Source organism: Ixodes scapularis, unplaced genomic scaffold, assembly GCF_016920785.2.
Source record: "Ixodes scapularis isolate PalLabHiFi unplaced genomic scaffold, ASM1692078v2 PGA_scaffold7__128_contigs__length_106722199, whole genome shotgun sequence".
In the NCBI taxonomy this organism is placed as follows: Eukaryota; Metazoa; Arthropoda; class Arachnida; order Ixodida; family Ixodidae; genus Ixodes; species Ixodes scapularis.
In genome coordinates, this window is record NW_024609882.1 from 68172377 (window position 1) to 68188335 (window position 15959).

General features: G+C 46.4%; 1 protein-coding gene across 1 annotated transcript in view; it reads right to left on the minus strand.

Annotated features, from left to right (window-relative positions):
• LOC8026606 (cullin-associated NEDD8-dissociated protein 1) overlaps positions 1-15959 on the minus strand; it is an 81500-nt gene that overhangs the window by 6387 nt on the left and 59154 nt on the right. Inside the window, exons 25-28 of the mRNA XM_029985597.4 lie at positions 13593-13774; positions 9361-9432; positions 4946-5117; positions 3251-3397 (exon numbers count right to left, since the gene is read on the minus strand). Of these exons, the coding sequence (XP_029841457.2) occupies positions 3251-3397; positions 4946-5117; positions 9361-9432; positions 13593-13774 (573 nt within the window). The remainder of the gene's footprint in view (positions 1-3250; positions 3398-4945; positions 5118-9360; positions 9433-13592; positions 13775-15959) is intronic.

A 15959-nucleotide genomic window follows, 5' to 3' on the forward strand; every position in this document is an offset into this window, starting at 1 on the left:
GACTGTGATTCCCTCACAGCAGCTCTGACTGAGGGTTGCCAAATTACGGTGAAACGGAGTATAGACAAAACAGACCGGAAACGAGCTGCCACCTTCCGTTAGTCAAACTCCAACAAAAAGGATTAGTTTTTTCCCAAGCTGGACGACATTTACCGGGCATCTTTAGAGCTGCGAAGCTCAAAATCACGCGTACTGATAAGATTTTTTTTTCTCGCGTGTTTGTGATTTTTATGATGTCCTGCAAGCAAGAAAAAAATATATATGGTGAAGTCACTCCGAGGGGGGTACCGATAACTGCGAGCCACGAACATGAAGGATTCGCTAACATCCGTCAGGAGTGTGAACGGTAAATCGTCACGCAAACATATTCTCACAAGCTGCAAATATTTATTTGGCTTAGCAAGTAGAATACTAGTATACTAACGACATGTGATTATTGTACACAAGATACCATTTCCCGGTTCTTCAAAACCATTTCCCTAGTCTGAACGGTCGCGCTACGGGCCGCGGCTAGCCGTGCCCTCGATAGACTACGGAGCTGCGTTGTGTCGTCTGCTACTGTACCGCCAACAGGAGAGCGATAGCTCTGTGTGTTCCACATATGCGTGTTGCGGTATAACTCTGTACGTCTGTCCTAGAGGAAGACAAAAAGATAGGCTCTGTGACCCCCCTCCTAAGCTAACAAAAACAAACAGAAGTATACTCGTTTGGACTGAAAGGTTTACAAAATAGTGACCAGACATTGGAAAAGCATGTCACAGAACTTGGTTTATGAAATGGCATCATTGTTTCGAGCAAGAAATCACCTGCTCACCACTGGGTTGATGAAATCGTCACTATTTATTGCGTCAGGTATATTTGCGCTCATGAAGAAAAATCTGAACACATCCTTCTCCCAAAGTCCTATGTCGAATAATAAACACTTTTTTAAACATCTATGCACAAATAACTCATTTTTTTCTACACTTGTATATACACGTTATTTAAACGACGTCAAACCGCATTTTTTACTAGATCTTGATGTCTACACCAACTACATTCATATTTTTTAGGGCTTTATTGAACGATAACTTCAACTATAGTTAATGGAACACGATGGCTCGATCTCAACAAAAACCTCAACGTGCAAAGCTTCCACAGACGGTCGCTTGCGAGTATTCTCAATGTGAGACTTCAGAAGCTTTCGCTTGCCATAGGGAGCTTGCTTTCGACTACAGCACTGCACGGTCCCGGAAAGCGCGGAGCGCGCTGCTGTGGGGAGAGGTTGACTTACAAGATGACGTGTTACGTGGTCACGTAAGATGGCGTCATTTCGTGCAGCGTGATCACGTAAGATGACGTCATTTCGTGTAACGAGATCATGTAAGATCACGTGTCGTAAGATGACGTCAGTTCATGCGAACTGACGTCATCTTACGACAACGCCAACAACATTAGTGCCGTCCGGAACCATTGACCTTAGAAACGCGCCTCTTCGCTTGAAGAGCTGATATGCGTTGATTGTCATTTGTTTCTTTTGCCTACTACAGACCATTCAAAAACTCGCCTTCTGGGTGCCACCAACTTCGTCTACTGGGCTGTGAAGCGCGTTTTCGAGCGTGCGCAATACCTCTCTAGGCCGAAAGATTGTACACTGAGTATGCGTTCACAGCTCAATGACTTAGGCATTTTTCGTCAGGATAGATGCTCCCACGAGAAGAGCGTAATGGATATGTGAATAGAATTGGAAATTTGAAATGTTCTTGTCCAATCGCATTTTTCTTTGGTTATCAACGCTTTTTAGCGTCATCACAAGACGTTCAACCCATAATACACTGGTGATTAAAAATAAGCACCGAAAAACATGCACCGATTTTCGCTCAAAAATAAACACCGGAATAAACGTACCGTAATCATTACCCATGTCACCTTTTTGGGTGATATGTGAATTTCCAGAAGAACAGCGAGTTATCACCCTCCCCTCGGAATACCCTGAATACAGAGCAGGCGACCCGTTTCTCCCCGCGTTAGATTGCGGTGACCACGAACCGTACGGGGGTCACAGGACGTCCGTGAAAAATAAAAAGGAGGCAAACAATGATCTACTCTGTGCACGCTTCATCCTCGATTTCCACGACCCCAAGGCCGAAGGACGTTTGTGTGAAGAATAACGATAAAATAAAACTTTGCGTAAAAAAAAAAAGCCCGTTTTTAAAAGAAAAAAAAAAGTAAAAACAAGCACAATGCGTTGACGGACCGCGAGGCTGTGGAACACCTCGCGGTCCGCTTGCCACAGGACGGTTGTCTTCGACCCATAGCTCCAAGGTGAATTTGCCACTTGCGAAAACACGGAGACCTACCCAGCGAGAACCAGGAAAGCAAGACACGCACACTGACGCCTCGGCGTGCAGAATGAGACAGGATACGGGCGCGGAATACGGCCGCGGAAGAACACCTCGCACAGTGCCGATCCGGCCGATCTCCGAACGGACGATTTCGCATTTCGTGGACAGCGAGCGCCACCGCACGGGAGAGAGAGGTACCTTAAAAACGACGAAAACAAGCACCGACATCCTGGTTCTTTATATTTGCTGTAGTTACGGAACAAATCGACTTACATGAATAATTTGAATATTATTCGATTCCGTAATAAATTTAGAAGACATTAAGCACAATACTTCTTATGTTTGAATTTAGATAATTTTGTAAATTCGCTCCGAACGCAAGAGTTCCGAATTAGCCGATTTTGACCATTTTCATGATTTTTTAAAGAATATAATTAAATTTATGATAAAACATTTGTTGCGCTTAGTGTCTCGATAATGACTCAATGTCTTTAAAGCCGAAATTTTCAAGAAGATCCGCGCAGCCGTTATTATGTGAGAATTTTTTTAATTTGGTGAAAAACCTCATGTATTCTCTATGGGGCTCTGAGGTGCGCCCCCTCTTAAAAATGCTCAATCTTTTGCGGCAATTTTAAACGATAGATTTTCTCACTTAGTGAGGCGACTTTTAATCAATAGCTGTACACCTCCTCCTGTAGCTCATCATGAAGTTGAGCTACAGAAATAAAAATATGTACAGTGAACTTGAGCAGAGTTCAACTGCAAGCTCTCCAGCAACTGGTTTAAAAGGTGAAATTCCCCTAATGCTTTGCTAGTCGCTTGGGAGGGTTGTTGTGTTGTGGGCATCCTGCTGGCACCAACTAGACGTCGCCTGTCCCTGCACAGTTCAAAGGAAAAAGAGAGAGAGAGAGGGAGGTTCTCCTGACCTGCATCTGGGATGGCTAGTAGGGCGGTGAAGGCACGCATGGCTGACCGCTTGAGCTCGTCCTGCTTCTCAAACTCCTGCTTGACCGAGTTGGCTTTGATCTTGCTGCCACATGTCGCCTTCAGGGGCTCCACCAGGCGTTCCAGCCCTGGAAAATCACATAACACAAGTATGTGACGCAAAGTATGTACCCTCCGTGATACTGCTATTCCGAATAAGCCATCGCCAATTTTTTTTTTTTTTGTTGCTTTCAGTATTGAAGGACTGTAATCAAAACTACTATAGTGGCAGAAACTGCTCACATGAGATACTAATTGGTAAATTTTGTACCTGTCAGTACCCTTTTGAAGTAAAATGTGAAAAAGTGCCAAAGTTGTGTTTGTGCTAACAGTATCAAGCAGTGTACAAGGCAAATGGCAGATTTTGCACTTTAAATGAAGTGAGAAGTATATTGGGTGAAACATACCACGAGCTGAGAAATAAAGTGCGATCCACATGGAAAAAAAAACCTCCTGTACTTCATTGGCCACAAGTCGGGGGGCCGCCCATGCTACGAGCCAATGGGGCCAATCAAGCAGCTTCTGAAGTGTAATGTCACAAGGTTCGTTGTCTGTCTGTGTGTATCTTATCACCAGCTAGACAAACTGAGAGTAGTGAATGCGCCGTGTTTTTGTGTTTGGTGTATGCACTTGTGTTTGTGGGTCATCTAGCCTTTGACTGCCCTACGAGTTAAGGTGCAACAAGGTGTAGAATTCTCAAACTGGCAGCCGTCATTTCCTACAGATTTGGCTTGAACACACAAGTGCCCATTTTTCGCCCACATCTTTCTCATACTACAAAGAAAGGTGGTCTGTTCCGCTAATAGGCATGCATTGGTACATGTTTCTACTCTGTTAAGATTTTGAACTGCTCTATTGCCACAGTGTTGAAAAGTCGGCATGGGATTCCTCTGTTCTTGTTAAAGGCAGAAAGGTCTTCCACGAGATCGAACAATTTTAGAACTCCTACTTAACGGAGCGGTCCTCATTTCCAAGGATATTCCTAACTCTCACATTATCCTGCCTAAACTTCTCCACAGTTCCCTGGCCTCTCCCCAAAATTCCGCAAGAACTGCCAGTTTTCCCTAGCCTCTCTGGGCACACACGGATCATTCACTTTGGAGGATAGTGCAGGGCAGAGGCAGGCCAGTCACACAAGCATCAAATACCTGACCTTCTTTATTGTTCTGCCCAAATTTACCCAGATTTCCCTAGCCTCTCCTCATAGTTCAACTGCAAGTTCTTCTAAGCCTTTTCATCCAAAATTTCCCGAGAACTGCAGGTCTCCCCTAGCATCTGCGGACAAACAGTAAACACACTCTGCAGGATGGCTGCAGGGCAGAGGCAGGCCAGCTGCACCAGCATTGGGTAGGTGAGCATCTTAATTGCTCTGCTCAAATTTACCCCCTTTCCCTAGCCTTTTCCCAAAAATTCCCCAACAATCTTAACTGCCAGTTTTCCCTACCCTAGCTCTGCAAATTCAGTAAATTCACTAGAGGACGGCTGTGGGGCAAAGGCAGGCCAGTTGCACCAGATCAGGCAGGTAAGCGCCTTGATTATTCTGCCTTAAGTTAGCCACATTTCCCTGGCATCTCACCAAAATTCCCCAACAACTGGCAGTTCTCCCTAGCCTCTGGATACGGACAGGGATCACTCACTCTGCAGGATGGCTGCGGGGCAGAGGCAGGCCAGTCGCACCAGCATCAAGTAAGTGAGCATCTTGATGTCGTAGTGGTCCCTCAGCCCTTCCTCCACGTGGTTGAGGAACTCAAAGACATCCAGCTGCTCCAGGCAGGTGTCCAGCAGCGTGTACATGCACTCAAAGGCCGCCTGCACGGACACCCAACAGAATCAGGTGTCCTGCCCTCTCAGAGGGCTTCGCTCCAAAAGGCGAAAAATCAGCTGGCTGAGACAATCTAACAAATGCACTAAAGGCGCGATGCCACTTTATGGAGTTCTTAAGAGCAGCACTTTGAAATGCCTCTGTGCCTACTAGATCATTATACTGGCTCGTAGTATCTGGCTATGGCGGACGCTACGAGCCATCCCAACCAATCCAGTTCCAAACGTAGCACGTCACTGTGCACCCTCTCCAAAGTTACGCTACACTTGCACAACCTTGGATCGGCTCCGGTGGCTCGTAGCATCTGCAGCGGCAGAACACAAGGTGAAGCGGAGTAGAATATGCAGTTTCTACCCTACTATGCAGCCTCCAATCCTATGCAGTAGGCAGTGGTGAGAGGGGAGTGCTAGTGCACAAGTACTTCCCCGATCTAGCAGTATTCTGGTGGCGACCTGGTGAGAGAGGTCTCGCGGTCACTGATGTGCTTTTCCCAATTGTCTCTTTATCCATCTACGAGTTTCACAGTGATGTGATTGGCCTATGCCATTTTGGCGCAGGTTTCGGAGCAACCAAAACAGTGTTTTGGAGCAGCAAATGTGGCTTTTGGAGCAACCGCAACAGTGTTTTGGAGCAGCAAAAGCGGCTTTTGGAGCAGCCAAGACAGTGCTTCGGAGCAGCAAAAGGGGATTTTGGAGCAGATATTCTTAGGAAAATAAAAATATTTGTTTTAAGTGCTGTACAAACAAAGGGCATTTTGTGCTGTGTTGTGTTCTGACGTGACGTGTTGTGACGGAACTCGCTGCTTCTGTTTTTACTGCTCAGGCATCCCACAAGTGTACAGTGCTGTAGACATTGCCAAGCAATTTCGAAAAACCGCTTGCCACCGTTTTCCTGGTTCCCCGATGTGCCAGATTTTCGTCAAAAATAAGCAAACATAGAACAATGAATTGCAAGCGTCCCAGCTGGTGAATCAGTCATGCAATCATGTTTGCATGTACGTGAGGCCAACTTCGGCAGGCTTGCTGTTGGGCATGCTTTGTCGCACGAGCGCAGACAACGGCTGTCCGATCGAAACCGAAACCATGCCCCTCAGCTCCGTAGCTAACTTATCCCCAAAACTGTACACAAAATGTAACTTTCGAGCATGCGACAAAAACAGTCCAGCGGCGCATGCTTGCCAGGCCGGCAAACAAGGTACAAGCTAAACACACAAATAAAGAACCTGAGTGCTTCGATGCAAGACATTGCGAGCCAGCCTCAAAACGTTCTTGGAGCGCTTTGTGCAACGACTGAACTTGAGATAAACAAGCGCGCCGTGCGGGTTCAGAGTGCAGACATTGCCTTCTTTGCATTAGCTCACTTCTCTTCACCAACTTTCTTTCACGGCAGATTTTTCATGTACCGAGGTCCCTCTCGAAAGAAGGCCCACCGAGAGGAATCTAGATAATCAATACTTTGACAGAGCAGTCTTTGAATTAAAGATGGATTTTTGTAGTAACGTATGATTTAAACAAGAACAGGAATGTTGATGAACATGCGGCGGTACTTAGTTTTATTTTAGAAAGTACCATATGTGCAGTGGTGTGGGGACGGCAACATTCGACGTCGCGCAACCACGGTGACTGAAAGGCAGTGACCAAACATGGTTTTCCCACGGCCGTTGCTTCAGTTCACAAAGTAACTCCTGCCGTGCAAAAACGTGGTTTTGTTCCACAGCATTACGGCGTGACTGGTACCCGGCACGCTAGCGTCGGAGCGTCTGCACACATCCGCGTCTATCGCTAAAAAAAAAAAAAAAAAAAAAAAAAAAAGAGACGAGATTTACGAGACGAGAGCGCGAAACGCGAGACGTCGGGAAAACCATGCAAGAGCGGGTGGACAATTCATGCACGGTACTTTGTGTCAGGTGGCCGCTTGCGCCACATAACACAGGCCTGCTCAATTACAGTACTCAGTTTAGTTTCAGTTTTGAAAGGCGACCTAAATTGGTCCTTCGGCGCAGGCTTGGCACAGATTACCGATATTTTGGCGAAATGTAGCAGGATGTAGCACGGTTAGCCTCTTGGCGCAGTTTGGCGCAATTGGCGCAGCAATCACATCACTGGTTTCAGCACATGAACAGCAGCGAAACAAATTGCTATTTGCAAAGGAAGCATGGGTGGTCAAGAGCTGCTTTCGTGAAATAGCACACTTTTACAATTTAAGGGGGGATGCGGGATTGAAGATTGAAATCGTAAAAAAGTTGATTCTTGAAAGAACAATTTTGGGTCGTATATTCCATAAACTACCTCCTTTTATCAGCACTTAATTCATTGAGAAAATATGTTTAAAAAGAAATTTAGAGCTCCCAGCGGCTTCCCAATTGTGCTACAGATGCAAAATCGAACTGGACTTTGAATGATTCCCACTCTCTTTCTACTCAGTGGACGACCGTCATCTTGGTCGTTTTGAAGCGGAGTTTTTAGGTGCCCATTTCCGGGTTGAGCGGCGCTGCCGTTGGCGTAACCGTGCATTGCATTATGGGTTTGTTTCCCCGCTCAAGTTAGCAGGAAAAATTTTCCCGCTTTAGAGAATTGTAAACGTCTTTCGTTTTTTCCCTTCTTTTTGCCACTCTTCAAAACAGTGTCTGCCACATAGTTTTGGCGTGATCAGCATCTTCATGCCTTGCGATTGCTAAGTATTGATTGGCCAAAGTACCCGCTTAAGGGAGCATGCGACTACTATTGGCCGAGATGTTTGTTCTTCTGTTGCCATGGCTATAATGCTGCCAAGGGCGCATCTCGCCGCCTCGCTGGCCTTGCGTCTATTGCTTGTTCTTGCGCTTTGTCAACTCCACTTCACTTTCTGCCATCTTCTCAACTCCACTTCACTTCCTGCCATCATAGTTCGCAGCCCTTTGCTTTAGTAGTCTTGCATACTTTGGCTGCGTGTTTCGTGGCCGCAAGAGATGCGGGGAATAAATAAACTAGCAGACGGTGCACCCATTTGATGCATGGAAGCGGCCCATGCAAGCTTCTTTGCATGGTGACGATAGAAAGCACCATCGGCGGCCCGCCTCTGTGCAGCAGGGTACTAATGCTTATCGCGTCGCTACTTCAGATTACAATAATTCCATCTATGTCGTTGGCCGTCGAAATTAAGCAAAGACAACAGCGGAACAAGAAGAAAGTATGCAAGGGCAGTTCTACCTAGTCCGCAGGCAAAGCCATCTCACGTGGCGCAATCCTGCTTGCGATTTTCGTGATTTTCAGTTGCTACATTACTCGCTTGAGAGAAAACGGACGAATAAAAGCTGTGGACGGTGACTTATATGCATGCATACTATGTCCACAAGCACTTTGCCGCAAGAGAATGAAAATCGTAAGTGGAATTGCGCCATGTGGAACGGGCTCAATGCTGAAAATGTGTATGCAACTTTCAACTACCATTTTCTCAAAATGGAGTTTTCCGCTGGCACTATATCCAGCGATATCTCGGGAACTGTTTAATAAATATGCATGCAGTTTTTTTCATTTTGTTTCTAAATAACCTTGTGAGGGCATGACAAGCTATTTTTTTTTAGAAAGTTGTGTTGTAGAAATGCACTGCATGTAGGAATGCTTTTGCATTCCTACACATAAGCAGTTTTAGGTCTGCCTTTTTTTTCCTTTTGTTAAAAGACAATGCATAGGTGTACCTTTGTTGAACTTGTCTGTGAATGACACCATGTAGCAGACAAACTCCCAAGCTATCTTTTTTTTTAAAAAGTTGTTGTGGGAATGCTTTTGCATTCCTACATGTAAGCAGTTTTCAGTGTCTCTGCCTACTTTTTTTTCCCTTTTGTTAAAAGACAATGCATAGGTATAGTTTTGTTTATGTCTGTGAATGACACCATGTAGCAGACGAGCTCCCGTTTTCGGTTGTATTAGCCGATGAGTTGTCTGCTAACAGCATGGTTGCTTTCTCTGTGAAAGTCACTTTAGATCTCGCTAAGAATAAATAACCCCGTGTGAAAAAGACACAAGGGGAACAAGATACACACAAACACAACGCAGACTATCGACGGTGGTCTTCTTGTATAACAAAATTCAATGCATTTTGTTACGAAAGAAAACAATTTGGCAGTCAGCGCTGTGTTTGTGTGGGTCTAATCCATGTGTTTTTGTCGTGCACAGACTTGCCCAACTACACACCTTGCGATAAATCTCGCTCTAACTGCAACCAAAAGCCCCTGGCGGGAAAAAGGCGTACCTTCCGTATGTCCAGCCCGTCGTCCACTGTGTGCTTGAAGGGTCCCATTTCTACCTCCCGAATCAGTTCCATCTGAGAAAAAAAACACAAGCATCAGCACACTGCAAGCGTGCACTGACCAGACTCAAAGCCCGCGCGTGAAATGTAACTGACGTTAGTCACAGGACACATTCTTCTCTAATCTTTCCTTTATAACACTCTCACTAGTGGTACTGACCAAGTACCCTATTTGCATAAATATAATGCAAGCTTTTTTTTTTTTTTTTAAATTACATGTTTTAAAGGGATACTTCAACGAAATTTGAAATATTCCCGTCATGTTCAAAAATAGGTTGAATATGATCCACAATACCCGTAAATGACAATCGCACGTTTGTATTTTGAGCCTCCATGTTCGTTATAAACGGCCCACTCTGGCAAGCGCTCGGAGAAGGCCCAGCGAAGACCACGTGACATCCAACGCAATCGTCACGTAGGTCGTCTCAGGCTGACGTCGAGAGGATGGCCTGGTCGTTCCAGCCACCGAAGCGACTGCTTTTGTACGAATTTTAGGTGACGGGTTAATCTTCTGTAATCTTGTAGGGGGACAATAGCGACTTCTGCGACACAGAAAAGGCATTCTTGGGAAGAGGGGAGTTCCTCCTGCCTCTCTTTTCTCCTCGTGGCTGGAGGCAAGACAACCTCCGTCACTAGCTGTCAAGGTTCCTAGACGGACATTACAAGCGAGGCATTAGCGACATCCACCAGGTGCTCTTTGCTAATCGTTTAATTTGTTTTAAAATTTCTTTTCGTGACTTTTTTAACAAGATATTGGTATGTTCGATGTGATGCTGCTCTTTTGAACACATATAGACAAAAAGTAAGCGCCGAAATTTCATTGCAGTATCCCTTTAAAACACACCCCATGTTGGAATCGAGCTCGGCCACAAGGTGTTCGAGTCGGGAGAAAGCCATGCAGGAGATTAAGTGAAATGCAGGAGATTAAGTGAAAAAAAAAAGGGGGGGGGGGGGGGGGGGTGTGGATAGGAAAGTTATCAGTTATTGTGCCACTGACATGGAGAAATTGGGAATGTTAAAAGCATTCTCTGTCGTTTTTTTATGTTTGTACAATGCAAGCGACTGCAGAACTGGCAAAAACATGACGCGCCACGCCGGAGTGCGGGACAACGGCCAGTTCAAGCCAAACCAAGCCAAGCCAGGCCAAGTCAAGACATAAGCCAAGCCAAGATCGCTGGCTGTGTTTACGAAATTATGGAACTCGAGGAGTTTGCTTAGGTAGAGGGACTGTAGCGGGGGCTGATTTTGTATCGCTTCCAGCAGTCACTGTTCTGCCTGTGAACTTTTCAGTTTCTGCTCAAAAGTTCTGGCATTTGCGCGTCGGTGCTTCTGCTTTGTGCACTTCGTAAACTGACAGACTTGATAGAGTGTACCGTGGTTCAAGAGGAATAACTTGCAGACAAAGAGCTCACACTGAAGAAAAAAACTGAGACAAGCGCATCTCCTAAGTAGTGAATGCGACAGCAAGCGGTGACACCTTATGGCCGAGCTGTGCGATGATGACGAGTGCAGTCAAAACGTGCACAATATTTTGCCGATTCTCGTGCCCTTTTCACTTCTGCTATGCCCTCGGGTGCTGCAAATTGGTGTTGGTGTTATAGTAGTAATAATATTTTTCTTTCTTTTTGGGGACTTCAAAACTTGCTTTTGTGTTATATTCGTGCAAACACAATAATGTTTAGAGCAGACCCTCTTAAATCCTCACCTTCGCAACTTTCACGAAAACACTGAGAGTTAAACAAAGTTACTAAGAAACGTGATGTATGCGAACATTCCAATATACTGATTGGAATAATTTAACTCTTGGTGATTCGAAGTCAACTTATTCAAACTTTCAGTTAGATTGAAGCAGGGGTATGCTCCTGGGAATTACACATGCGAGTCTCTGGGAAAAAAAAGTCTGTTAGTACGGCAAAGTTCCCTTTGACATACTATTGCCGCAAAGACAGTGATGGCTTTCTGGCTATGAGTGTATATGTGCCGACGAAAAATCACCGAAGTAGAGGCTAACATCTGTGTGAGACTGCTGTGGACATGTGCAGACCGGATGGCACGAAGTTGCCCTGTGTCGTGCAGGGAAAGCACGCGAGCGCTTCATGGATTTCTTAACCAGGTTTCCGCAGCAACTTTAGCGGACGGCGCAACGTGGACCTACGCCATGCCGCCGAGTTGCAGCACCTGCTAAAGTTGCTATGGAAATTGCCACGCGGTGCCAGTTTTCGACGCCCATGTGCACCCTGCTTTACTTGAGGGTGCCACCTTCTGCCCTTGCAGCGTAAATGAGACTTTCTCAGAGTCTGTTGGCGTCTGAGTTGCAGTAGACGGAAAGTTTGGAAAACAAAACAATTGAAACGCGGCAGTGCCAACAGAGGCCTGGCACCGGCTTGCAGCAAAAGAGAACCAAATGCTTGGAACGATCTCAATTTGTTGCGGCAAAGGAGTCTGCCTTCTTTTTTCTGTCTGCATTTCTCTGTCGCTCTTCACACTCTTTCTCTGGGAAAGCCCAGAGCACGCTTGTTTCACGGAAAAGAGTGCCGCCGTATGTTTGAACACATGATGCTTTTCGCCTGCTGGGAGATACACGGAGGCATTTGAGGAAGGGGTTTGGCTGGAACTGGTGTCCAATCAGTAAGGAGATGAGCATTGCATCGGCATTCGGCTGGCAGTCAGCCGACTGTTGCTGGCACCTAACCGGATATGGTTGGGTGAGAGCCATATAACACCTTTTTGCATTAAAACGAGCAGCAATTTGAAGTTGAACCAAGCTGATGCAGTGGAGACCATTTTGTATATTTGTGACGAGAACCATGCTTAGGTGGTGCCACTGAGCAGCACGTGAATGTCACATGATATCCGGTATCTGAGGATGCCCGATTTGTTTACATACCGCGCACCATGGCAATACGGCGTGACCACTTGTTTTTGGATGCGGCACAGTGGTTCCTTATTGTTCTCTCTGCGGTGGAACAACACATGCAACCAAAAATGGTGCAAGCTGCCATCCATATCCAAGAGAAAAAAATGGGGAAGTAGAGATTATATTAAAGCGGGGCAAAAGGATGAGGGCGAGCTCGATGGTGTGCTCGAGACACTTATCAGGTGCTTTCATAATGAATCATAAATTTCGCATTATGTTTCGATTTTCTTTGCGAGTGTTTGTTTTGTCCTCCGTATGAATTACACTGGTGGGACTTGGTGCTAACGATACCGTATTTACTCGCATAATGAACACACTTTTTTCCCCCAAAGTTTACATATTTGGGGGGGGGCGCATTCATTACGCGGGGTAAAATTTTTGCATTTACACACTTTGCGCAAATGTCATTATAAATGTCATTGTAGGTGCAGGGCACTGCTGCACGTCCCCACTGACGGATGCGCACCCATGGCTGGTCGTGGGCGTGCCACAGTAACCGTGCTCAATAAATTGCGAACCTTATTTAGGGTGCTTTCGGTGTGCCTTTTGCCGAATGAAAAGAGCCCTATGTAGCTCACTCAGCATGGACTGTGACGCGACTGTTCTTAGGCGTAACCACTTTCACGATTTCTGTCCGAAAGCGAACCACAGACGACGGCGTGCTTGTTGACATCAATGCATCTGATGGGCGAAGCATGTACGAGGCTGGCGAATTCCTCGACCCCAGCTTCGTTAGATGTGCGTGCCGCTCAGGTTTCTATGGGTTCTTGTATATTTTGTAGTGTTAGCTACACTGGCCGAGGTTGAGCAGTTTCGCGTGGCTCTCATAATGAGCATGGCTCATTATGAGAGCCACGCTCCGCCGCTGCCGCGCTCGCCTCGCCCATCTGCGCATTCCAGAGGAGTGATATCATAGCCGTGGCAGACGCACTGGCGCCGCTGCGTGCCCAGCTATGCGCCTCCGTTGCGCAGAAGCCAAGTCTGACGCTGCACCAGAGCCGCTTGATAGCGCCTCTCACTTTGTGAGCATAAGCTCACGCTACATGTATCCTGGCATAGCCGAGCTAAGCCATTGCATTTTTTACTATTCATTACTAGCAGCAATTAATTATATTAATGTGTCATCCTTGTCCTGCATCTGAAATACAGACGTTTTTAGCGGTCGTCCAGAATCTTCGTTGCAGGTTTCTATTTTTTTGAGTTTGTAACACTGATCTAGACCCAATGCTGCTTCATGACCCCTTCAGCGTGGGCTCACCCGCACGCGTGTCTCCTGGTACAGCCTGGGCAGCAGGGAGGGCAGCAGGTCCCTGACGAGCAGTGGCCGGTTGTGGGCCGCAGAGTTGAGTGCCAGCAGCGCCACCCGCCGCACCCCGAGATCAGGGTCCCCGAGGGCCTCCAGGAACGGCGACAGGCGGGCACCCAGCACCTGGGAACCCTCTGCCCGCACAGTGCCGGTACGACGCTCGTCAGTGACGGTACAACACCGGCTGATGCTGTAGTAACACCAGGCAATACTGCTATACCTGCTGCATTCCGGTATAACACCCGGCAATTATAGTGCAACACTGGCGGACGCCAAAACATGGGCCATTCCCGTTTAGTACCAGTCAATCCCGATGAAACACCAGTCTTTAGCAGTGTAGCACCAGGTAATGATGGCATAAAACCGGACAATGCTGAGATAACACCAGACAATGCTGGTGTAACACCAGGCAACGATCCTGTAACACTAGCATAACACCGGTCAATGGCCAACAGAGGCCAGCAAAAAAGGCTATGTCTGTTTGGACTGCGATTGAGCTCCGATTCCAAATCTTTCCATTAAAAACCAATCGCTAAAATGTTCCTTGTCCCTCTCACTTCCTGACCCTCTCCTCCCATATATGCACGAGTGCGCCTGTTCAACATCTTTTAGATAAAGAGGTCGTAGCACTGGACATTCGACGTCGCCCTCTGGAGGCCACTGCCATGCTCAGATTGGACGCGAGTGCTGCGTCGGCGTGCAGATGGAACTGGTGTCAAGTAAGTGAGGACACGCATTCCAGCCATTTCACTTGCGCTACAGCAAGTGAAGAGTCGGCCGTAAAATACAACCAGGTTTCTACCAGCTTTGGCTTCTAACTTTGGTGGTGAAGGGTTCGACTGAAGTTAGACGATTATGAGTGTGTGCAAGAATAAAAGACAAGCCGATGTCCCCTTGCGGATGACCGGTGCAATACTTAGAGCATACTGCTTCACATAAAAAAAATTAACTAGACCATTACAAGTGTGCAGGTATGTTTTTCTTTAACTGAATCAAATTTAAAACTATTGTACAAAAATAAAATGTTTGCACAGAAGTTGGGCAACGCTGTTGAAAAGTCAAACTTTGTAAAAATATGTCGAAAGTTGGAAGGCTTTCCGAAGCAGTCGAACCTTAGGTTTCACAGAAGTCTGCATCAACCCTGCACACTATCCGTGTTATCATGCTGCACGATCTACTCGAATAAGAGTGAGAATGGCACGGCCTGTCTTCCAGACGCCCAGCCTACGGCAAGCGCTCCATGCCTATCACCGTGCCTTGGCTGCGCGCATGCGCTCGAGAAGTACAAGTGTCGTCAAAGGTAAAAAGCTCACACTGGAGGCCGGAGAACTGAAGCTCCTACCGCTCTTCTCACTTTTCCAGCGACCGTAAAGAATTGGCTGCGACCTCAATCTCCAAAGTCTCACAATGCATGAAATGCAGTACCGTATTTACTCGCACCATGAACGCACTCGCGTAATGAACGCACCCCCCAAGTCGGCTCTCAAAACTTCGATTTTTTTTTTCCACTCGCGTAATAAACGCACCCCCAACTCGGATGTCAAACATTTGACCCCCTCCTCCCACGCGTGCGAAATAAACGCACTTTTCTATCCTGGTGCAGCGAGGTCGCGAATGCATGGGCAGCGTGGGCGAACGAAACGTTTTGCGAAAGGCGTTAAAAAAATTCGCAAAGATCCAAGGGAAGCAAGAAAAAAAAACATGGAGAGGAGCTTTTTCTTTTTTTTGCACAGCGCAGTCTGGACTTTGGGTTCGCGGGCCGCGGCGCGCAAGGAAGTAAGAAAGAAAAGCGGAGAAGCGCTCTAAGCGAACGAAACAGCTTGCGAAAGGCGGCAAAAAGAAAAGAAAAACCACGGAACTAAGAGAAAACAAAAAAAAAGCTTTTTTTCTTCTTCTTTTTTTTTTTTTTTGCATAGCGCAGTTTTGTTACGGGGGGTCGCGCGCCGCGCGCAAGGAGGCAAGAAAGAGGAGTGGAGAAGCCCTCTAAGCAAATAAAACAGCTTGCGAAAGGCGGCAAAAAAAAAAAAAAAAAAGACCCACGGAACTGAGAAAAAAAAAAAAAAAAAGAAAAAGAGAACCTTTTTTTTCTTTTTTTTGCACAGCGCAGTTTGGTAGGGGGGTCGTGCGTCACGCGCCGCGCGCAAGGAGATAAAAAAGATAAGCGGAGAGCCCTCGCCTGAGCAACGCCTAAGCAAACAAAAAAGCTTGCAAAATGCGGCAAAAAAAAAAAATAAAAAAAAAAACACCCAAGACATAAAAAAAGTTTTTTTTTTTTTTTTTTTTTTTCACAGCTTGGTTTGGTTACGGTGTCGGGCGCCG